Genomic DNA, 24,228 nt, shown 5'->3' on the forward strand with positions numbered 1-24,228 from the left:
GGTATCTTGGCTGGTGAGGGTCTTGCCCTTTGCTCTGGAATGGGTGCAAAAATGGTGGTGGTGGAGCAGGAGCTGTTTAGTCCTAGGATATTATACTAATTACAGTATCTTTATCTGGAGGCCCCTTGAGTCTGCTCTCCTCATTCAATAAATCTCTGCTTTTGTGCCTCATTTACTGACCATTTCTTCCCCCTCACTGCTTCTTTCAGAAGGAAGAAAGAAAAGGCAATAAAGCATATCTAGAAAATGCATTCACTTATCAATCAACTTTGAACAGGAAGCCTTCAGGAAGAGGGCAGGTTGGAAAGTGAGAATCGCTTCTTATGAATCACAGGACCTTGTCCTTCACAGTAGTGGCCAGCCTGAGCTCTGAATGGGCTTTTGCCTAATTTTTTTCCTGCACGACCTAGCAACATCTTTAAACATTTCATGGGTTACTTCTCCTTCTCTCCAAAGATGATACACCCTCTTTTTTCCCCTTAATTCATTCAGAAGCTCACTGCCCATCCAGGCTGGCTGTCTGCCCCAGCAGCTCATCTGCTGGCAGATTGGCACAGCCTGTTCCTGCGCCTTCAGGAACTCTTTCTTGAAGTAGGTTCAGCCCTCCTGGGTCCCTTTGGTTTTGGGGGCTGTTTCCCAAGGTACCTTCTGAGCTAGTTCCTTGAGTAACCTGAAGACCGTCCTCTGGAAGTCCAGAGTGGAGGTTTTCTTGCTGCCCCTCTTAGATTAACTGTGTAATGAAAATTCAGTTACTTCATGGTTGCTGGACCCCAGACAGCCTCCAACACCACTTCTCCCTCCAGCTCTTCTCTATTTATAAAATGAAGGTCAAGCAAGGCCTTACCCCTGGTAGGCTTGCACAGCAGCTGTGATAAGAAGCTATCCTCCATACACTCTTAAGAACCTTCTAGACTGCCTCCTCTTTGCTGTGTTAAGTTCCCAGCAGATATCAGACAGGTTAAAATCACCCAGAAGAACAAGGTCTGGTAATCTGGAGACACTCTCTACCTGCCAATGGATTAATTCATTAACCTCTTCATCCTGGTTGGGTGGTCTGTAACAGACTCCAACCAGAATGTCAGTCTTGTTAGCCTTCCCTCTAACTCTCACCCACAGGCACTCAACTTGATCATCCTTATTCTACTTGAGTCAAAAACATTAAGCAGTAAAAAAACAGCCTAGGAGCATGAAAAACAATCTGCTAACACATATAACAACTACATGTATCTCCAGCAACAGAGGTTCCACAGCCACTCTGGGCCCTATTTTCCTTCAGAGCTGAATCCTGAAAGGGTTTTTTTTCCCCCCTTCCAATTGCAGATTTCCCTGCTACAACTTGTAGAGTCCACTTACACATCACTGACAAACATCTTCACAGCAGTTTTGTTTCTTCAAGTAATGGCATCCACCAAAACAAAGTGCACCAATACTTCAAGTGTAATCACTTAATGGTAAAAAGTGAGTTTATTTTAGAAGTAAAAACAGCATTATAGTTACTAACAAAATAATGAGAAGGTTGCAGAGCACACATTTTGCCAGCTAGCTCTTTATGATTGTAACGGATATTTCCAAAGGTCTCTGTAATGAACAATCTGTGATCAGTCCTGTATCACACTGTACATGTTTAGCGTTTCCATCATTAGCAATGTGAAAGTCCAGCTGAGGTCCAGAGTAAACCACCTCAAGGTGTCCACTTTGTAGCTGGGAGTGGTGGTGTAGGATGTTTAGCTCGAGCCCGTGCGGTAAGCTTTTGCCTGAGCTGTCTGACTTCTGCCATCAGGTCCCGTTCCTGGCGTGCCAGATCTCGTCTTCTGTCTAAAGATGCTTGAGAACAAGAAACTGGGACTTTACGGTTTGCTATGAACAAGCCCTAGGAATACCTTCTGCAAAACAGCTCTCTGGCATAGAAATGAGATGTTTGGGTTTTTTTAGTACTAGTCTACATAAGCCACCCCTAAAACCCACAAAGGCAAGTTCTTTGAAAGTGGTGCCCATGCTTTGTTATGAAAAGGCCAGCTGCTGAAGAGCTGCTATGGCAGGGCCATAGACAGCTGTTCCCCCTTGTGTGAAGGGGTTTGTACTTACAATGCATTAAGCAATGATGACTTTTTAAAATGTGCTTTCACTGGTTGTAATGCCTAGGACAACCCAAGGAATTAACTGCAGACTAGCTCCTGACTCTAACTCTCAGTAAGACTTTGGTGAAAGACAGTTTTACATCTTCTCAGCCCCCTCCAATCATCCATAACTATGAAAACAGAAGTATAGGGGGGGAAAAAAGATCAGGTCAGAATTGGATTAAACTAGGGTAAGGTTTAATATGACCATTCTCAAGATGTGACTCTCTAGGCACTTCCTACCTAGTAGTCTTCACCTGGTAGTGAAGACATTTTTGCAGGTGTGAAATGCAATGCAATAATAAACTGGTTTACTATCCACTGAACACCTACACAACTAGTAATGACTCAATTGCACACTGAGGTGTTCCAGTAGTGCTTCTGAAATGAAATGTGAAAGAAAGCACAGCCCTAACTTAGACATTTACCACGCAACGATGACTCTGATGCAGACAAATCATTCAGGCAGACGTTTCCAGACCGTGGCACCTGCTGCAGCTCCACCCCTCTCTGTGTACGTCTGGCCCTTAAATCAGGCAGTGTCTCTGTTGGCAATGGAGAGAAGGATTCTTTGTAAATGGAAGGTGTTTGGATTTTTAGTGACTTTTTCTAGCTTGAGGTGAAATGCTTTTTCCCCCAGGAAGCAAAACTGGAACAATCATTCACTCCATCTAATGGCAAGTACAGTTTGCTCAGAATCACAGGTCAGTGTTCCTACTCTATGGGTCAAAGCTATGCATCGCTGCATTTAATTTTAAGAAGTTGCAGCTCCCCATGTGCTGTTTCTTCCTGTGTAATTCATCTGCTGACAAACAGGCCACTAAGATCATGTGGACTATCACCACTCATACTTGCAGTTTTAGAAGGAGACACCCATTTTAATCATTTGCAGCTGCAAATTATTCCCTAGTAAAAAAACATGAAGTAAATCAGGGCACAGACTGAAAATGTTTGCCCAAAGCCATACTGATCTCCTAATCTCAATAACTAATCACCAATCTTGTGTGAGCTGTGCAGAGATGGGGAGAGAGGAGAAATATCTGTGAAAACACACATGCAGCATAAGAGAAAGATGTACTGGAAGGGCATGAATGTTGTTTTTCCTCCTGTGAACAAACACTTGGCAAAACCACTTTTTAGTAGCTGTTTGCTAATATGTTATTTAAGAGAGGATTTTTAAGGGATGTGATTTTTACAATTGCCTAAAGCTGACCTAAGCCTGTAGCTCCCACAAAAAAATGCCATTTGTATTGCTGCATCCGACAGACATCAAACCAAGACTCCTTTCCAAGTCCAGCCTGAGACACAGGTTTCATGAAACAGTATTGCCAAAAAATACTCCTGTGAAGGAGCTGATCGTAAGTTTATCTCCAATGATGGACACTCTGCATTGGGTTGCTGAATGCTTCATGCCAACCTGCTCATGAGAGAACTGCGTTATCTACATGCTCACCAAAGCAGGCTTCCTTTCTTTGCAGCTTTTCAGCCAACTCTAATGCCTCCCTCGTTCTGTCTTCTACAAACTGCTTCTGGTGCTCGTCCGCAGCAGCAGCAGCCTTCTGCTCTTCCTCCAGCTGAGCTTTTTTCTCTGTAACTCCTTTCCACTGTGCAGAGATATTAAATGTGTCTTCAACAAATGTATCATAGTATCATTCAGGGTTGGAAGGGACCACAAGGATCATCTAGTTCCAACCCCCCTGCCATGGGCAGGGACACCCCACACTAGATCAGCCTGGCCAGAGCCTCATCCAGCCTGCTCTTAAACACCTCCAGGGACAGGGCCCCAACCACCTCTCTGGACAACCCATTCCAGGGTTTCACTACTCTCATGGGGAAGAACCTCCTCCTCACATCCAGCCTGAATCTCCCCACCTCCAGCTTCATTCCATTCCCCCTAGTCCTATCACTACCTGACATCCTGAGAAGTCCCTCCCCAGCCTTCCTGTAGGCCCCCTTCAGATACTGGAAGGCCACAATAAGGTCACCTTGGAGCCTTCTCTTCTCCAGACTGAACAGCCCCAACTCCTTCAGTCTGTCCTCATAGGAGAGGTGCTCCAGCCCTCTGATCATCCTCCTGGCCCTACTCTGGACATGTTCCAGCACCTCCACATCCCTCTTGTAATAGGGGCTCCAGAACTGGACACAGTACTCCAGGTGGGGTCTCACCAGGGCTGAGTAGAGGGGGAGGATCACCTCCCTTGACCTGCTGGCCACACTTCTCCTGATGCAGCCCAGGATCTGATTGGCTTTGCGGGCTGCAAGTGCACACTGAGAGCTCCTGTTGAGCTTCTTGTCCACCTGCACCCCCAAATCTCTCTCCTCAGGGCTGCTTTCCAGCCAGTCCCTGCCCAGCCTGTATTTGTGCCTGGGATTGCCTTGACCCAGATGCAGGACCCTGCATTTGCTCTTATTGAGCCTCATGAGGTTGGCTTGTGCCCACCTCTCCAGCCTGTCAAGGTCCCTCTGGATGGCATCCCTTCCCTCCAGCGTGTCTGCTGCACCACACAGCTTGGTGTCATGTGTTGCAAGTTAAAAAGCAACCAGTAAACCCATCTGGATTGTTACAGCTTGCACTTCACCCTTAAATCAACATATATGTTATTTAGCTGAGGGAATGTTTCTTTGAGGAAAAACTTCTTATTAAAACACCTGGAGAAAGGTAAAACTCTTGGGTCAGAGGGAAAAAAAAATGCAAGTAACACAAAGAACTAGGAATATGCTTTCCTAGGCCTAAAGTATCCTCACCCATTTGCTCTTGTGCTTCTGGAAACTTCCAGACAAAACAGGAATGGTGATTTCTAACAACATATTTCTTCAATGCTTTTGGGTTTCAGGCTCTGTCACGTTATGGGCAACAGACATGTTTGTGTCAGTCTCCCTTAGAAGAAGTAATGCAAATACCTTCTTTTCTTCTGCTTCTCTCATGGCATTCAGCAGCTCAGCCTCTCTCACCCTGTTGTCATGCAGGACCTTGGCTATCTCTTCATAACGCTTCTCACGATCCCGATCATCGCTTCGTAGTTTCTGCAGCGCTCGCAGCCTCCAGTCAGCGTCACTGCGTTTCTGCTCTGCTTTGGCTAAGTTTTCTTCAGCCACCTAAGAAAACACAGTTCTTACCAGGAATCCATTTTGCTCTATTTCAAGTACACAGCCTTACATACAGGTAAGGTAAGATGAACCTATGTGTTCTGCAGCATCACTATTGCACGTCCCTGCTGGGGGGCTGTGCCTGCACTGCCCCTTCTCCGCTCATTACAGCAGGCTTTCTTCTGCTGCTTCTTCATCCTTCTTACTCCTTTTTCGGTTGTATTTTTTGGTTTGGGTTTGTTTTTTTTTGCCTTTTAAAAAACTCTTTTGGAATGAAGCATCAACCTCAACCCTCTCCATGATTTTAAGGATTTAATACAACGTACAGGTGCAATTAACAGAAGATTGATACCTGCATGCCAGAACTTCCACCCACATCCATCTGCTTCCAAAAACCAAAGGCTGTTTACAAAAATTCAGACCCATATGTTTATTTCTAGACAAAATATAAATGCAGATGCCAAGCATATGGACAGTGGGTTAGTTGTAACTATTTTTCCAACTGTGCAGTTATAAGTTCTGATCTTGAAGGCCTGAACAATTCCTAATGTGAAGCTATACACATTCATGACTGTGATCCAGAAGACAGCCTCTCCAGCTGAATTGCCTGCCAAGTCCTACCAACTGAAAGTTCCCTTGAGGCTTACTTCCATTTTATTATGGTTACAAATAAAACATATTCCTTAACAGAAGGATGACTTATTTTGAAAAGCACTTTTGAGCCTCATATGCCTTCTGAGTTCTGAGAAGTATAACTGATACCCAGGGCAGGCCCAGAGAATTTCAGTATTGGATAGCTGTTTGGACACTTCAGTCAGATTTTTGAAACCCTCAAAGCTTTAACCATACCACTGTAATCTATTAGTATAGGTACATGTAAATGGGACTTTGGAAAACATTGTTATGTTAACTTGATTTAGTCAATTGCTGGTGAGAGGCCATGAGCACAAGCCCTGTGAGGAAAGGCTGAGGGAGATGGGATTGTTTAGCCTGGAGAAGAGGAGGCTCAGGGGAGACCTCATTGCTGTCTACAACTACCTGAAGGGGGGTTGTAGCCAGGAGGGGGTTGGTCTCTTCTCTTAAGCAACGAGCACCAGAACAAGAGGACACAGTCTCAAGCTGTGCCAGGGGAAGTTTAGGCTGGAGGTGAGGAGAAAGTTCTTCACAGAGGGAGTTGTTCACCATTGGAATGTGCTGCCCAGGGAGGTGGTGGAGTCACCATCCCTGGAGGGGCTCAAGAGGGGACTGGATGTGGCACTTGGTGCCACATGAGGTCTGTGGTGACAGGTTGGACTTGATCTTTGAGGTCTTTCCCAACCTGTGTGATACTGTGATAAAACCCTAGTAACTAGTACTACTTGTACTAGTTAGATTCCTAGCTCCCCATACACGTGCTGAGATCCAATCATCTTACTGTCTGAGCTTTCTGTCTTTCTTCTTTCTCTATTTCCATCAATCGCTGAAGAAGACGATCTTCCAGGTCCACCTTTCTTTGATGGGCATCCACCTCTTCTTTGATTTCCCTTGTGACTGCCTCTTGATCTTTGATTAGATGCTGCCAAACATACAAACAAATTCTTGTTGCTAAGCTACTGACCCATACTTGTAATTTTCTCATTAGCATTTATCAGAATTTAATTAGCATGTGAATATCTCCACCTATCTCCCACTTGAGTCATCACAGTGGTCTTGCAGGTTGACACTGGTGTGATTCCATTCCCTGGATTACAGTGGAGCTTGAAAGCAGAATTCCAGCTCACATGAATTTGATTAATCATGAGGATATTCTGCAGTTTTAATGGCATATTCTAGCCAAACTCTCAGAACATTTCACAAACATAAATCATGTTACGTGGTGCAGGGGCTTATAATGAGCACATCTGCAGCCTGAATGCAGAGGTGATTTCCCAAAGTAGTAGGAATCAGCAGTAGGTCTAGAAATGGAGTTTTAACTCTTGTCATCTTTGTCTCACATTCACCAGGGCACACTGACACACTTTTGTGGAGGAGACATAACCCTCTGCCAGGCCTGTGGGAATCTGTTGAGCTGTGTCAGCAGGGTACTGAAGCAAAGTTAACAAGCACAGCTTGAATATAGCCCCTCACTGAGGACAGTGCAACAATCAGTTCAGGGCACAGCAGGCTCTGGTGGGCAGCCATATCCTCAGTTAGGTAAAGGAAGAATTGCTACCTTTCTATCTTAATGAGGATGGTCACTGCAGAATTACTTCCCTTCAACAACTGACCTCACCCATACTGTAGTGAGCTTAGCCTGATTTCTGTTATGTAGCCACAATATAGTTGGCTGTGTGGTTAATCAGTAAATGCTAAAAGAAAGCCTACAGCCAAAAATGTTAACAAACCAAACACAAGCAGACACGTGCTTCAAAGTAAGGGTTAGCTATCTGGATGCCCACTTCTGCTTGCATTCCATCAGGTTTGCACTTAGGCAAAATGAGAACACATACCCCTGACTTCTAAATGCTTACTTGACTATTTCTAGCCAAACTGGACATTACAGAAGCCTTCTATTGGCAGCCTTGCTTTTCAGTAATTATTTCATAATGATTAAGTAATATTTGACTTTGAATAGTATTTTTTATTTAAACTCTTAGGAGTGCTGATCCAGTTCTGACAAGAGGGATATGGACATGCTGGAACATGTCTAGAGAAGGGCCATAGGGATGATCAGAGGGCTGGAGCACCTCTCCTATGAGGACAGACTGAAAGAGTTCAGTCTGGAGAAGAGAAGGCTCTGAGGTGACCTTATTATGGCCTTCCAGTATCTGAAGGGAGCCTAAAAGAAGGCTGGGGAGGGACTTCTCAGGATATCAGGTAGTGATAGGACTAGGGGGAATGGAATGAAGCTGGAGGTGGGGAGATTCAGGATGGATGTGAGGAGGAAGTTCTTCACCCTGAGAGTGGTGAAGCCCTGGAATGGGTTGTCCAGGGATGTGGTCGAGGCCCTGTCCCTGGAGGTGTTTAAGCCCAGGCTGGACGAGGCTCTGGCCAGGCTGATCTAGTGTGGGGTGTCCCTGCCCATGGCAGGGGCGTTGGAACTAGATGATCCTTGTGGTCCCTTCTGACCCTGACTGACACTATGATACTATTACTGAAGAGTGATCTTTCTGAATTATAAGTTGGCCATTTGAGAAAAGAACTGGGCATTCCCCATGAACCATCCATTCCTTTTTGCTTTGTGATGTTGTTGGCAATTAGACTTTTTTTCATTGACTGCAGCAATCTGTTATCCTGTTGTCACCAGAAAACATAGATCTATCTAGGTATCACAGACAAAAAAGGTGGGAGTTTCTAGGATATTGTTAAAGACTTATTTCTTATTTACACATTCTTTGCTTCTCTCAGCCAGTGGAGCACACAGTTAAACCCTGCAGCAACCTAACCCATGCCTTTGCAAAGGAGAGGAATAAAATGGGTTGGATATGAGCATTTTCTTCCAGACAGCAGTGAGTTCTTCTAACCCTGTGAGCAACAGAGGGTTTATTCTAAACAACCAAAACCAAGGTTTTCCTCACAAAGTCTGGTTGAATGAACACAACCAAACCTGAGCACTGCAGAGGAAGAACCATTAAAGTTCTGTACCATCCCCTAATAACTACCTGTTCAAAAAGCTGCCTTTGTGATTCAAGTTCCATCCATTGTGCTTCTACATCCTGAAGAGCAGCAGCTGTTTCCTGCTCTCTTATGGATGCCTTGAGGAGAAGAGAAACACATGAATATAAAGGAGAAATTATTTTCCCTTAAAACATATAAAAAAATTAAGGGGGGAAAAAAGAAGAATGTTCAAAACTCCAATCCACACTCTGCTTCTGAATTCTAGTTAACTTCTCATACCACAAACAACAGAAAGTACAGGGCAAGGTGGAGAAAAGGCACAGGAATAGTTTTGCATCCAGACAAGCGTATTAGGGAAAGCTCAGGCTTGATCTGCCAGATGCCAGATGAATTGAATAAGGAGTCTCTGAACCCAGAATGCTGTGGACAATGGTATGCAGACAGTGAAGTGGCTACTTTGCACCTGGCAGAACCTGTGCTGAGCTGGAGGAATCATGCAGTGCCCTGACTGCAGAAACACATGTACAGTTGTACTGCACTCCACAAAGTGTGGTGCTGAGACAGGAGAAGAAATGGCCCAGCAAAGACTAACTTTGTGCCCATGAGCTTCAAAAGCTTCCACTCTCAGCATCTGCATGGCATGGTGCCTAAGGTGGTAACAAGGGAGCAGAGCCAGGCCTGCCCAGAGGATGTTGCAGAGCTTTTCAGTCAACACTGTCAGATTAACCTGGCTTTTCTCAGGAATTCTACCAGTTAAAGCAAGTCAGTGGAAGATAAGATGTGTCAAATAAAAGTGTTGAGCTGTGCATTCACCACTTAAAGCTGTCCATCTCATGAGAAACACACCTCTGTGCTTGAAGCTGCATCAGCTGAAATTTTACTTAAGCATTTTTTCCTTGTTTATTTTCACTAATAAAAGCTTCAAGAAAAAAATTGCTTGAGCAATACTCAGCCTTTCTTGCAATTTCGTCCTCAAGGCGCTTCAGCTCCGTTTGGCGCTGATCTTGCTGGTACTTCAGGAAGCGCCTTCTTGAAGCATCAAGGAATTGTAGTTCCTTAACCTTCAGTTCTCTTCTTGCAGCAGCTAATCTTCAAAGTCATGACAAACAGAAACAAAGGAACTTGTATAAACATGAGATTGACACCAAAGAGCACAAACTCACACTGCAGTTATCTATTAACTATTATGCTCTAATCTCTAACTTAAAAACCTTAGGACAGTTGTTTTCCTTCTTGTATGGTTTTCCTTTACACAACAAAATTAAGTTCATAGAATAGAACTAACCAGGTTGGAAAAGACCTTTGAGATTGAGTCCAGCCTATCATCCAGCACTATCTAATCAACTAAACCATGGCACCAAGCACCCCATCCAGTCTATTCCTAAACACCTCCAATGATGGTGACTCCACCATCTCCCTGGGCAGCACATTCCAGCAGCCAATCACTCTTTCACACAAACATCATCTAATGGCAATGAACCCAATGAATCACAGTATCATAGTAGTATCACAGTATCATTCAGGGTTGGAAGGGACCACAAGGATCATCTAGTTCCACCCCCCCTGCCATGGGCAGGGACACCCCACACTAGATCAGCCTGGCCACAGCCTCATCCAGCCTGCTCTTAAACACCTCTAGGGATGGGGCCTCGACCACCTCCCTGGACAACCCATTCCAGGGTTTCACCACTCTCATGGGGAAGAACTTCCTCCTCACATCCAGCCTGAATCTCCCCACCTCCAGCTTCATTCCATTCCCCCTAGTCCTATCACTACCTGAGATCCTGAGAAGTCCCTCCCCAGCCTTCCTGTAGGCCCCCTTCAGATACTGGAAGGCCACAATGAGGTCACCTGGGAGCCTTCTCTTCTGCAGACTGAACAGCCCCAACTCCTTCAGTCTGTCCTCATAGGAGAGGTGCTCTGTTTCTGTTCTACTTCAATACTTTACTATTTTAGTTTACTACTTTACTTTTTCACTCATTCAGAACTGAAAACTCTTCCTCAGAATGACTGTCAGTGTCCTGGTGCCTCTTGCTGCACAAAAATTAGTCCCAAGTTTATTTGGAAAATGTCAAACTCTTTCCAGTGAACAAAATCACAAACTCAAGAATTAGTTTGCAAAGAAAGGCTTACTGCTCTCTTTTGAAAAAACCACCCAGCTTGCTTTGGGGGTTACAGAGATGTTAGAGAAAAGCCTGGTGACATGACAAGTGGTTAAGTGGTGAACTTGGTAGCATTAACAGCTGACTTGATGATCCTAAGGGTCTTTTCCAACTTAAACATTCTGTGGTTACTCATAGCTGACGTAGAAAACTAAGGAGAAGTTGAAAGTCTTTTCAACCTTCACAGCTACAAGTAACAGTTCATCTTCAGGACTATCCCAACTCGTTGCTCAGCAACTGATAGACAAAGCAGGTTTGTTTTTCTTCTAAATCCACTAGAAAAACAAGAATGCTCAGTCACGGATACTGAAAGTGAAGCTCATCTTTGCAGTGTGGGTCTGCCTGCGGTACAAGTCTGGAGTCTTAGCATGCAAACACACAGCCATTGACTGCTTAAGACCATTCACAATCTGAAGAGATCAGACAAAAGGCTGGGAGCTGAGACAAAAATAGGAAGTGACTCGGCCTTTAATCTGCTGTATTCCCTCAGACAATGAGTAATACAACCCAGAACACTTCATTCCCACACCAAAATCTGACCCACCAGACCCAACTGTTTTCCCCCGTTACAATTTATACCAATTCCTGGTTATTGCTCTTTCACTCAGGGTTAAAAATGCAACAGTAGGATACAGCAGTCAGGCTCCTAATGCTTCTTATGTTGTCATACCTCTGCCTCTGTTCTGCCAGCTTCTCCTCTTCTTCCAGCAGCATTTTTCGCCTCTGCTCTTCAGCTTTTTGAAGTAATTCCTGCTTTTGATACCAGGCTTCATCTTCTGCTTTCCATTCCTGTGCTTTAGCTTCCCGTTCATGTGCTATTTGTCTGAGTGGAAGGAAATTCCAGCCAAGCATCAAGACATGACTTGATTACTTAGAAACCAATGACTATACTAGCAAAGACCTGCCAAAATGCAGTCAGGAAAGATTATGGCATCCCCTGATAAAGTGCATGAAAAAGAGGAAGACTAGTGGCCCAATACTTCCTGCAAATCAGCAAGCATTTTTTGTTTGAGATAAACCTACACATTTAACTTAAAAGTGTGTCAAACCTAGTAACTCCTAAACTTGAGCAGCCATTTAAAGTCATCTTCCTGAGTTTTCTTGTGTCTCTTCCCCAGCATACACCTTTGAACAGGAAATAACAATTGTGTGAACCTCTCCCTCCCAGTTTGGTGCTGTCTTCACCTTTCCCATTAATACCTCTCTCGTAAGTATTCAATTTCATCCTGTCTGATCCTCTCCCGTTCCTGAGTTTGATAATCCACAATGAACTTGGGGTATTTGTTAAACGCAGGGTACTGTCCTTTTGTAAGTGGTATGAAGTCATCAAGCATATGTTGTGGGTGGATATCTAGTGGTGTGGCCTCCATAAGATGATAAGCTTTCTTAATCACCACGTCAATGTCCAGGTTGTTATGGTGATGGAAGAAATACTGTAAGAGACATGCTTCCATTTACATTCTACAACAGACTAAGCAAGTTCTTAACATATTTATTTGGGGATAGCTGGGTAAATTAGCAAGATCTCTATTCCAAAAGGGGATTTTAAAAAGGGATTACAAAATTAGCCCTACAGATTAGGAAAAATATTACCAGCTCAAACAACTTGACCCAAACCTTTTTGAGTTATGGAAGTATATTCTGGTTCTGTTTCTTCTCTCCAAGCGGCAGTTGCGTAAGGGAGCTGGAAAGCTAGGTGTGAATTTAATGTCCAGCTTCCTGCACAGACTGGATAAACTTCCCTCCACTTCTGGTGTTCAAACATGGAGCTTGGAGTTTCCTCTTCTTGAAAAACTATGCTGTCAAATATCTTATTCTCCAAGAAACTCTTTAGATTGGTTATCATTAAACGTAGCAATAACGGTGCCTGCTTGCTGTCTGTCGAACTGACTGCTTCTAAACACATTTTAAAGGTGGAACTCTTTATTTGCCTACAGAGGTGTTTTTCGTGGTAGGAAAACCTCCTCCTCCCATGGAAGGCTAAACATAAGGAAGTATTTTAATTTAGCTTCAGAGAACATCAGATGATACTGCCAGACTCGAAAGCAAACCAATGAAACAACGTGGCAGAATGACTGTGTCCTGTCTCCACAGGCAGAAGTACATATTAGATATCCCCCCCCCAAAAAAAGGGGAGAATTATTTTATGGTTGATGAACTATTGATGTTTACAAAACAATTTTTAGAGGCATTAGAAAGCTTATGAAAGCTTCTTGTATGAAACGGGAGGAAACTGCTCCTTGTTTTACTCATCCACTGTGTATTTGTCAGGTACCAGACAACGTTCACAAATACGCAGCTAACTTTTAAAGGCATAGCCTAAACCTGCCACATATATGAATGTGGAAACATCTCCTTCTACCCTCCCTAACAACAGATCCAATGTTTTATTCATGTCTGTAGGCACACTGTCATATGACTGTCTTCAATATGAAGGTGGTTACCTCAAAATCCACTGTTTTATTACAGCGAAGCAGGGGAGCTCTGGAACATATAATATAGGCAACAACAATCATCAGAAAGTACGAAGGATGGTTGGAGAAGATATTGTCAAAGACTTTCAGCCATTCTTCTCTTGTTAGAACCTCAGAGAACAGTGTTTCTAGAAGAGGCCATGCATAAACCTACATTAATTAGGAAAATTGACAAAAGAATCCATTAGTACCATTCTACCATTCCTTTTAAAGAAACAACACAGAATTTTCTTGCTTTATAGCAGAAAAATCTATTGGTTTCTAAAGGAATAAGGAACTAACCAGAATAAGATAAGTTTTATCTATCACTATAAACATTCAAAATTAATATGGGGTGATTATAAATAAAGCTTTTATTTCACTGGATGTCTAAATCTTCTGGCTAGACTTGTGAAACTGAAATCATCCCTAAGGATAGATGGGGATTACAAAATTAAGTCATCACACCTACGTTCAACTTTAAAAAGCCCAAACAGTACATTTATAATTTGATGAGTAGATTTTCAAGCAGCTCTCAGAACTACAGCAGCAGGTATGTGAGATTTATGATTATGGAGAAGGAAAAGCTGCAGAGAAGCAATGATACATTCTTTACACTCCCGTATCATTCACTGCTATTTAATGAAAACTCCCTCAAAGAAGAATGATGTCAAAATAAAAGACTAGTGCACTATCATTCACTGCAGTGACATTTTATGTACAAAAGTTGGCTAGAACATTACCTGTGAAGTCACACTGCATTTTATTAAATGCTCAAGTAGCTCTTTGTCATGATGTGCCAAAACATTTTCCATCGTACTAAGAACATTAACTGGAGGATTTGGAAAATACTCAAACCAGTGCTGACAAAAGTTAACTGAAAGAGGGAGAAAAAAAAGACAAACCACAACAAAATCCTCTGCAATCCACTGACAGACTCTTGACAACCTTAAGGTTTGGTTATAAAGGCTATGAGTTTAATAGGTGGTTTTAGGCAGCAGAATCTATTTAAGATATTCCCATCTCTCCTCCTTCTTAGTGTTTATGCTTAAACCATCCCCACAGCACACTGCTCCTCCAGCTGCACTGGCATAAGTGTTTGTGCCAGTACACTGTGAACCAGACGAGGAAACTGATCTAGCTCAAAAATGAAGTCAGTCTATGTGCTGTAGGACTAAGCTGTTGGAGGCAGATGGGAATACTTAACCTGGTATTTCTGTCTCCTGAAACTACAGCCTGTATCAAGTGATTTTTAACATAGTAAGTTCTGCAAACTTGGATACTTATTTACTAACAGCATGTGTTTGTGAAGCGGGCAAGTAGGCTTGGCAGCACATATCTTCCACAGACTTAGAAGCAGCTGTAACAATTAATGTAAGTGTAAAGCTCTTTAATTCAGAACATTTCTTCAGAAGACAGCCATGGCCAGCTTTCAGCCAAATGCCTAATTTTGAGTTACCAAATGCTTAGGACAACTAAACACAGTAAAACCTTAAAAGAGACCATTCTTTTTTGTCTGGGAGTGGCTGAGGATGCATGTGCGTGAGACTACTTTTCCCATGTCTCAGCGATTTCTGCAGTTATAATTAGGCTAGATACATTTGGTTTTGCTGATTAGACTTTACAAATAGTGTTAAACTGCTAACTCTCTGCTGAAAACACTGCAAAAGGAAGTCTAATATCTTATTTTATTCACAACTAAGATTTTGTTTTAAGCACACAGTTGCTATATATTAATTCCCAGCAACACCTGTAAAAGGGAGCCTGGTGACTGCTTAGGAAACACCTCATTAATTTCAGCAGGAAAAGCTCTTTTGCGTGGGAAAGCTTCAACAAGTTGCAGCATATCTGAGCTCTCAAAATCATTGCTTACCTACTACTGTAGCAACAACTTCAAAGCAGATCAGCTGGTTGTTCTGGAATAATTTTACAAAGGGGAATGCCAGCAAAGGAATATAAGGTGTCTCAGCAAAGATAGCAGACCAGTGAGCTAGAGCTGATAAGGTCCTGTATGCAAAGGCAAACGAAGGAGTAGAAAACGTTGATCCAATACCAAATTAAAACATAACGTGCCTTTTAGAACCACAACATTAAGAGTTTGTAAAGTTCAGAACAGTTGCAGGATTATGGGTTACAAAACAAAAACACCTGCATGAAATGCACTACTATTTCATTACAAATCTTTTCCTTACAGCTGATTCCAGCTATGGGATACCTTTCAGATTACTATATGAAAGGAAATAAATGAAATGTAAAAGAAATATAAACATATCTATTTTACCTCTGTAAAACTCTCAGCAGTTTCCTGCTTTTGATAGGATACTCTTTGTGAATGTTCACAAAGGCGCTGTGCGTGCCCTTATCTATTAGGCTCCTGAACGCTAAGTGGTTTTCAGGAAGTTGTAATAAGGAACGCCAAACAAACATCCTGCAATTAAAATGCAGACTTAGTCAGGCAACTTCTCTTTCATAGGCCAGTAAACACAAACAAATTTACTCTGTGCAAGCAGGAACATGCACACGAACACACCTGTACTTTGCTGGATATTCTCCAAACCCTTTCAACAAGGCCCGCAGACGTTCCTTCTTTAATCCGCCTGGCAATTCGTTCTGTAGAGCAGGGGATCAACAACAAATGTAAGCATCTATCGCTCATAATCTCTCTGCATTCTAATTGATGACAGCAGCTAAATACTGAAGATCCTAACGTAATAAAACAATAAAATAATGTGTACTGCTGTTACCTAATCCTTGGTCTTTCAACAACGAACCCAGATAATTCCGAAGCTCGTTCATCTTCTGCCGAACTCAAAGAACAGCTGCCGCTGATTTCAGTCAGAAGCAGAGCAGACCGTATCTGACTACAACTATCTATTATTAAATGATGGATATGGTCAAAACATAAAGAATGCTGACAGATCATGTTGTGATCAGTGTTACAGGATGATAAATACAGGCACAGATATAGATGTGTGCATATTTATGTCTGTACACACAGATACGTATAAGATACACGATAAAGACAAGAGAGAGAAGAGGGCATAGTGATGACAGAAAAGAAAATATCAGAGTTATGCATCTCATAAATGATTCAAATAGAAGAATGAAATGGCTTTTAGGCAGACATTCCAAGTGCCAGCTTGGTAGCAGGGAAGCAGATCCGATCAAGCAATATCCAAACGTGTCACAAGTTGCTCAGAGCTATCCCAAGCTGGAGGCAGCTCTGGCTGTGTCACATAACACAGGAGAATGGACTAAGCAGAGAGAGGAAATGGCACTAAACCCCCTAAGTCCCTTCCCTGCTCAAACATCCAAGTGAATCAGTGCCCAAACTTAAAGCAAGTGCCCAAATACGATTATTTCTTTTGCAATGGAACTTGAGTGCTGAAGACTGGGGAACAAAATATTTGCAATTTCTCCCTACCTCCTTATTTTCAAGCGATGAGTTTGCTTGCACTTTCAGCAATCTGGTTTGAATTTTGGGTCCTTTGGATTTCCAAGGCTGATCTGACCTTCCTGAAGTCACTCTCATTGCCAGTTTATTTGCCCCTGGTGTGCATTTGGACCAGTCTTCTACTACTTTCAATGTGGGTGGCAGAGGCTAATATTATGTGAAAATAATGCAGTTAACATCTTGTAAGAGATTCAATGACACCATAATTTGATGTTTATTTTATATGCCATATTTCTGAGCTTGGTGCCCATAGCAAGATTAGAAACACTTATGCTATAAATAAATATATATGGACTGCATACTCTTAAATAATTATGCCAGTGAATAAAGCTGCTGTAATAAACTAGAAAGGCTGTAAGAAGGTTTATGTAGCTTCCAAACGAACTCAAACATGTTTAGCAAACACTACTTGACTTGCTGGAACGAGTCCAGAGAAGAGCAATGAAGTTGGTAAGGGGTTTGGAACACAAGCCCTATGAGGAGAGGCTGAGGGAGCTGGGGTTGCTTAGCCTGGAGAAGAGGAGACTCAGGGGTGACCTTATTACTCTCTACAACTACCTGAAGGGAGGTTGTAAACAGGCAAATGTTGGTCTCTTCTCCCAGGCAGCCAGCACCAGAACAAGAGGACACAGTCTCAGGCTGTGCCAGGGGAGGTTTAGGTTGGATGTTAGGAAGAAGTTCTATACAGAGAGAGTGATTGCCCATTGGAATGGGCTGCCTGGGGAGGTGGTGGAGTCACCATCCCTAGAGGTGTTCAGGAGGAGACTTGATGGGGTGCTTGGTGCCACGGGTTAGTTGTTTAGGTGGGTTGGATTGGTTGATGGGTTGGATGCGATGATCTTGAAGGTCTCTTCCAACCTGGTCTGGTCTGGTCTGGTCTATTCTATTCTATTCTTATTCTATTCTATTCTATTCTATTCTATTCTATTCTATTCTATTCTATTCTATTCTATTCTATTCTATTCTATTCTATTCTATTCTATTCTATTTTCTATTCTATTCCACTCCACTCAATTCCACTCCATTCTATTCTATTCTATTTCTATTCTATACTTAGCACAGTGTATCTGTGTGCAACGTACCGTTCAGGTTATTTACTTCAGCATGTCTCACAATGTCACCAAAACATTTTGCATTTCTATAGCACCAGTTTAAAAGAATACAAAAAGACCTTTGCAAACTTTAATTAGTCTTCAGTGTCAGGGAGGTATGAAGTCAGTGGAGATTGGGAAAGCAAGTAACACAGTGGATAACTCAGTTCAAGTCAAACCGGCAGCAAAAGTGCAGATGGAATGTATGTGTGACACCTTTACACATCCTCCCTCAGCTCCAACTCCCTCATTATCTGAAGCTGGTTGCTGCTTACTTCAAAGACATGGTGATTAAAGATGCATGGAATTCTGGATTTAGAAACTGAGTCCCATTAATAAATTAATAAAATAAGAACCAGTATTTAGAATGTTTGTTGTTTAGGAAGGATTAGGAGTGTGATTGTGCCATAATGATGGATGCTGGCACCCAGTAACACAGCAAGATGAATAAAATCACAATTACAAAACCATCATTCATCCCTGCAGTTTAAGAGACCATCAGTTGCAAAACATTTCCTGTAGGAAACAGGACAGAAGCAGCAAAATGATGCTCTTTCCATCTCCCCCAAAACTTCCTTAAAAATATAAGTTGGCCTACAGATATTGATATAAAAGAAATATTTATTATCTCCCCCTCCTCCCAGCACCAGAAACAGAGTGATAAATATACTTAATCCCCACCATACTATCTGACAGGCTGGAGTAACTATGAAGGGAACTTTATAAAGCACTTCTTCTTTACTAATAACGTTAAACACGGCACACCAACACAGGTCTGCAAACCACTGCTGACACAAAAGTTATGTAGACAAGTATCAACTTGAATGGGATTTGCTGCAGGTTTAGGAAGTGTAAAATACTCTACCTTATTTCCTTCTTGAGTCAAAGCTTGGACACTGTATAAATTCAGGCTACCATTTTCCATTACGGATGCAATATAGCGTCCGTTGGGGCTAACTGCTGCTGTACTAATTCCCTCTTCATGGCCACCAATGTCAAAAAGGAATTTGCACGTTTCTATGTTGATAAATCTCATGATGTTATCTTGACTTAACACTCCAAGGACCTGTGAGTTAAAAAGGATGCATCAGTCACTAGTGTCAGTGTCAAGCAAAGAGGAATACCCGATTCAGCAATGACATGCTAAAAGAGCAATTAGGCAAACATTTAGCATGACAACATTCCTTTGGAGTGGAATGGGCCCATATCCCCAGTGTCCCACAAGAGCCTTCAAGCATATGTGTTGAATCAACCAAGCAAACACTCCAGTCTTAAGCTTTGTAAAAAAAAAACCTGACCTGATTGGAGCCTCCATCAAAGCTGTCAGGGAGGAATTCCAGATGGCGGACAGCTCGTACTTTTGCAGGCATCTGGATTATTCTTATCAGCTGCTTTGATTCTAAACACCATAAGTGAAGATGATTTGATTTTCCACCAGCTACAAAAATCCTGCCATCTCTGGATCACAGAGGAGGTAAAGTTTCCATCAGAATACTATAATTTCACAGTATCACTAAGGTTGGAAGAAACCTGAAGTTATTATTAGCTAAAAAGAGATGATACATTTCCTTCTATGCCCTCTAATAACTTTTGATTCTGCCATCATTCCTGTTGCACTCTCCTGAAAGAACAAAATAGCTTCTAGATAACAACATTTGCTTCTGTAAAGGATATTTCTAAACTTATTTTAGTGGTCATTAAAAAACCAACTTACTTTATTTCAACTGCTATGGAACTGTAATAAGTCCTGCAATTGATCCTTGCTGAAAGTATCAGTCACAACAGAGTTCAAAGGCTTATCATAGTATACAGCTCAGTACTTCCGTAATACATTGCAAGTAAGGAAAGAAAACCTGCTTTAAAGCTAGAGATTTTGTGGTCTGCCTTCAGAATGTTTAAAAAAATCAATTTACCTGGTAACTGCAAAGACTTTATAAAGTAATACAGAACCTTCTACAGGAGTTGGCAACTGGTATTTACAGTGAAGTGTATCAAATTCCCATGCAAAAACAGAATTATCTTTGAAACAGCTGATGATGGTGTTACTCAATGGAAGAAAAAAAACCTGAAAGAACATGGAGAAGAAAAATAATGGACTGTGTTGTCAAGGAAGTAGCCTTTAAATTGGGCCAAAGTGCATGGCAAAATAAAACACAGCGAGAAACCATGACAGCATAGCTATTACTGTAACTATGTAATGCAGCTGCACTGCAAGGCTTAGATCCCACAAGCAGCAGGACTCCTTCCTGTTACAGCCCAGGCAAGCTATCTCCCCCTTGTGCTGGTTCAGAACTTGTACTCTTTGCTAAGCTGCTCTGCCTTACTGAATTGACACAATTCTTTATCTGTGTTATTTTTATGACTGTTAAACCATCTTGTGAAGGTTTCTGGTGTGTGTCAGAGAGGACATGACATACCCTGTGAGGACATGAACCCAGGAGGAGGAGGGGATGGAAGACACGGGTAGAACTGCTCATTCAGCAACTCCTTGTTGCATCTTCTAAAGACTAACTCCAGCATTCAAACAGTACCAAGAGCCTCCAAAGGCAGGCTAGAGAGCATTCCTCTTCAGGCTTAAACTCTGTATTTTTATGTAGAACTATTACAGGTAAATATAAAGTCTAGCAATGTATTCTCCAGCTATGAAATGCAGATTTTATTGTGAGGATAAATGAAGATAAAACCCAAAAGCTTGTAAATGTGTTTTTTTTTGTTCAATTTTTCTGAGCATGTTTATTATCATAGTATCATAGTATCATAGTATCATTCAGGGTTGGAAGGGACCACAAGGATCATCTAGTTCCAACCCCTCTGCCATGGGCAGGGACACCCCACACTAGATCAGCCTGGCCAGAGCCTCATCCAGCCTGGGCTTAAACACCTCCAGGGACAGGGCCTCGACCACCTCCCTGGACAACACATTCCAGGGCTTCACCACTCTCATGGGGAAGAACCTCCTCCTCACATCTAGCCTGAATCTCCCCACCTCCAGCTTCATTCCATTCCCCCTAGTCCTATCACTACCTGAGATCCTGAGAAGTCCCTCCCCAGCCTTCTTGTAGGCCCCCTTCAGATAGTGGAAGGCCACAATTAGGTCACCTGGGAGCCTTCTCTTCTGCAGACTGAACAGCCCCAACTCCTTCAGTCTGTCCTCATAGGAGAGGTGCTCCAGCCCTCTGATCATCCTCGTGGCCCTTCTCTGGACACCTTCCAGCACCTCCACATCCCTCTTGTAATAGGGGCTCCAGAACTGGACACAGTTTATTTGTAATCTTTCTCAATATGAATAAAACCTTGGATTGTTTACATTTTTGGATGTCTTTAGATGCATCCTTGCTTGATGATAAATTACTGGTTTAGATCACATGCAGGTTCAGCAAATTGCCTGCACCTATCACTTTGAAGGTTAAACTTAAAATGTCTACTAGTATCTGAACACTGGAGGGACTACCTGAAATACTCCCTGGCTGAGATTAATAGTCAGTGTTACAGAGTTCAGAGTTTTGTTCTGAAAGGTCTCTTGGGGCCTTGAAAAATCTGTAAATCTGGATACATGGGATGGGATTCATCTTGCTGAATGCTAGTGACTGAAAGTTGGACGTTCAAGCTAATTCAATCACTTGATAGTGAGCAAAAGTTACCTGTAGGGAAAGTGTCACCTCATCTACCAAAGTCATTTATATTCAGACTGACTGTGCTGCTCTTCCTCATTCAGGAACCCTGAGGAAATCTAGACAATGAATAGCAGATGCCTATCATGCAGATGGATGAAGTATAAATTCTAGTAAATTGGGGTAATGAACAGTTCCTCATTTTCTGCTTTGCCCTAGAAAAATACCACAATTATCACAAGCAGCAGCTGAATAAGCAGGGCTGCTTTGAAAACAGTCATTATAGGTGTCTTCTCTTAGCTCTTCTCTTTTTGTTTTTCATCTGCTATTCTTACAGTGTGCAGCTCAGTCTGTCTTTTTAAACTAGCTTTGCTCCATACCATGTATGTATGGATGTTGGAGTGCAACTGGGCTTAAGTAAAGAGGCACAAAAAGTACACCACAGAGACTGGTGTAACACTACTACAATGGCTCAGACAGCAAGCAAGAATCCAACTTTAGACAGTGAATGTCAGGGCTGTGGTTTAATAAAGCACTTATCTCACTTTTCTGTACATCTTAAATTGTGGCATGAAAGTAAGGATCATTTTCTCTGTTCTAAAGACAGGAAAATAAAGTCCAGATGAATTTGATTATTTGTACAAGGTCCTACCAGAAATGGCAGAGCCAAACCAAAAGTGCAGGTGCTTGGTTTCCAAACAGTGATTTATTCATTCAATCATAGTCACTACTCTTTGATTTAGAGGTTGCTTCCATAGTGTAATATCCTGATCCTACCAAATTCCATTTATTAAGAAGCCCTTAACACATAGTCTACACAAAGGAAGCCACTGAGAAGATGAAAAATCTTGTTCACTAAAGAAATGCAGCCATCTCTGGAAGGAGAACATGATCATTATTTTAGTGACATGCACTACACAACAGTTTTAATATAACAAGCAAACATTTATGCATCATCTTCCACAGTAATTGGTAGGTGACTATTTCAAGCTGACAAAAATTCTTCCTGACCTAGAACGTGGTGAAGACACCCAGATGAGTAGCCTTGTCCTCTGCAAAGTCAGCATGGCTTTTTAGTGACCAGCCTGGTGAAAACTTCAGATGGAAGTGGTGTTTGTGAGCCTATTCACTGCAGGGCAGCACGTGTGCAAGCTATGCCCAGGCACTGCATCAGTATAATTCTGTAGTACTTATGCCAAAATGTGACATTTGGTGGCGCAGGCAGACCTGTTTCAAACCATGCAGCACCTGGTTAAACCACTCCCTGACACAAACATCATCCTTCTCATCCCCTGTGCTGCTCCACTATCAGTGTCTATGCAGCAAACCAGAGCAAAGAAACCACTAGGCTGAAAAGCAGCAGTTTTGTTTTGCTGAGTTACTTCTCAGCATATAGAAGGAGCACTGGAATAGGCAGCTGAACAGGCTAGGTGGTGACTGTCTGAAGCTACCATTATGACAACAAAACTGTTTTTCTAACAACACCCTAAACCTCAGCATCATTCACATTGGAATTGATCTCCAGGGGTCCTCTGACCCCACCTTCAGGTCAAATGAGGGTCAGTCTAGAAGCCAGCTCTAACTTCTGGGAAAGATTTGGTTAGTCAAGGTCATATCCAACCAAGATTTGAGCATCGAGTCCTGTGTTCAGTTCTGGGCCCCTCAGTTTAGGAAGGATGCTGACTTGCTGGAATGAGTCCAGAGAAGGGCAATGAAGTTGGTGAGGGGTTTGGAACACAAGCCCTATGAGGAAAGACTGAGGGAGCTGGGGTTGCTCAGCCTGGAGAAGAGGAGACTCAGGGGTGACCTTATCACTCTCTACAACTACCTGAAGGGAGGTTGTAGACAGGTGGATGTTGGTCTCTTCTCCCAGGCAGCCAGCACCAGAACAAGAGGACACAGTCTCAGGCTGTGCCAGGGGAGGTTTAAGTTGGATGTTAGGAAGAAGTTCTATACAGAGAGAGTGATTGCTCACTGGAATGGGCTGCCTGGGGAGGTGGTGGAGTCACCATCATTGGAGGTGTTCAGGAGGAGACTTGATGGGGTGCTTGGTGCCATGGGTTAGCTGTTTAGATGGTGTTGGATTGGTTGATAGGTTGGACGCGGTGATCTTAAAGGTCTCTTCCAACCTGGTCTGGTCTGGTCTGGTCTGGTCTGGTCTGGTCTGGTCTGGTCTATTCTATTCTATTCTATTCTATTCTATTCTATTCTATTCTATTCTATTCTATTCTATTCTATTCTATTCTATTCTATTCTATTCTATCCCTAAAGATGAAAACTCCTAAAAAGGTTTCCAGCAGCCCTGTGCGACTACTGAGCCATGATTCCAGTGGCCTGGGTGATGTGAAAGGACGACAGTTAAGGAGGTATGTGCAAAGAACAAAAAGATTCAGCTGTAATTTAAAACACACTTTCAAATACTGTGATTTGAAGATGCAGTGCTACTCCTGCTGAGGTATGCTTGCTCACCCTTCACTAACTGCTCTTTACTCACCTTCTGTATGCCCACGGACTGACGAACATTCAGCTTCCTTTTTCTTTGAAAGGTGTCCAAGTCCCACAGCTGTGCTGTATCAGCAGATGTAGTGATGGCATACCTGCCTGAGCCATGGACAGAGATGGATGACACTGAAGAATCATGTCCCCTCATCCAACTAACTAGCTCCTTGGTTTCTGC

At 42.6% G+C, this 24,228-nt stretch overlaps 1 protein-coding gene across 2 annotated transcripts in view; it reads right to left on the minus strand.

The window, feature by feature from the left end:
* Window positions 1-1,445: 1,445 nt before the first annotated feature.
* Window positions 1,446-24,228, minus strand: part of TBC1D31 (TBC1 domain family member 31) — a 29,377-nt gene continuing 6,594 nt past the window's right edge. The window contains exons 4-22 of one of the 2 annotated variants that reach the window (XM_068158618.1): window positions 24,046-24,224; window positions 19,854-20,005; window positions 19,239-19,398; window positions 18,806-19,006; window positions 16,820-16,996; window positions 15,926-16,005; window positions 15,677-15,823; window positions 15,269-15,402; window positions 14,139-14,272; window positions 13,387-13,566; window positions 12,143-12,375; window positions 11,613-11,765; window positions 9,734-9,869; window positions 8,825-8,917; window positions 6,619-6,759; window positions 5,019-5,213; window positions 3,571-3,721; window positions 2,546-2,662; window positions 1,446-1,824 (exon numbers count right to left, since the gene is read on the minus strand). In XM_068158618.1, coding sequence (XP_068014719.1) covers window positions 1,682-1,824; window positions 2,546-2,662; window positions 3,571-3,721; window positions 5,019-5,213; window positions 6,619-6,759; window positions 8,825-8,917; window positions 9,734-9,869; window positions 11,613-11,765; window positions 12,143-12,375; window positions 13,387-13,566; window positions 14,139-14,272; window positions 15,269-15,402; window positions 15,677-15,823; window positions 15,926-16,005; window positions 16,820-16,996; window positions 18,806-19,006; window positions 19,239-19,398; window positions 19,854-20,005; window positions 24,046-24,224 — 2,906 coding nt within the window. In that variant the 3' untranslated portion in view covers window positions 1,446-1,681. The remainder of the gene's footprint in view (window positions 1,825-2,545; window positions 2,663-3,570; window positions 3,722-5,018; window positions 5,214-6,618; window positions 6,760-8,824; window positions 8,918-9,733; window positions 9,870-11,612; window positions 11,766-12,142; window positions 12,376-13,386; window positions 13,567-14,138; window positions 14,273-15,268; window positions 15,403-15,676; window positions 15,824-15,925; window positions 16,006-16,819; window positions 16,997-18,805; window positions 19,007-19,238; window positions 19,399-19,853; window positions 20,006-24,045; window positions 24,225-24,228) is intronic. The other variant, XM_068158619.1, reaches the window with a different exon arrangement.

Source organism: Melanerpes formicivorus, unplaced genomic scaffold (genome assembly GCF_026170545.1).
Source record: "Melanerpes formicivorus ecotype bairdi unplaced genomic scaffold, bMelFor1.0.p_v2 SCAF_40, whole genome shotgun sequence".
NCBI lineage: Eukaryota > Metazoa > Chordata > Aves > Piciformes > Picidae > Melanerpes > Melanerpes formicivorus.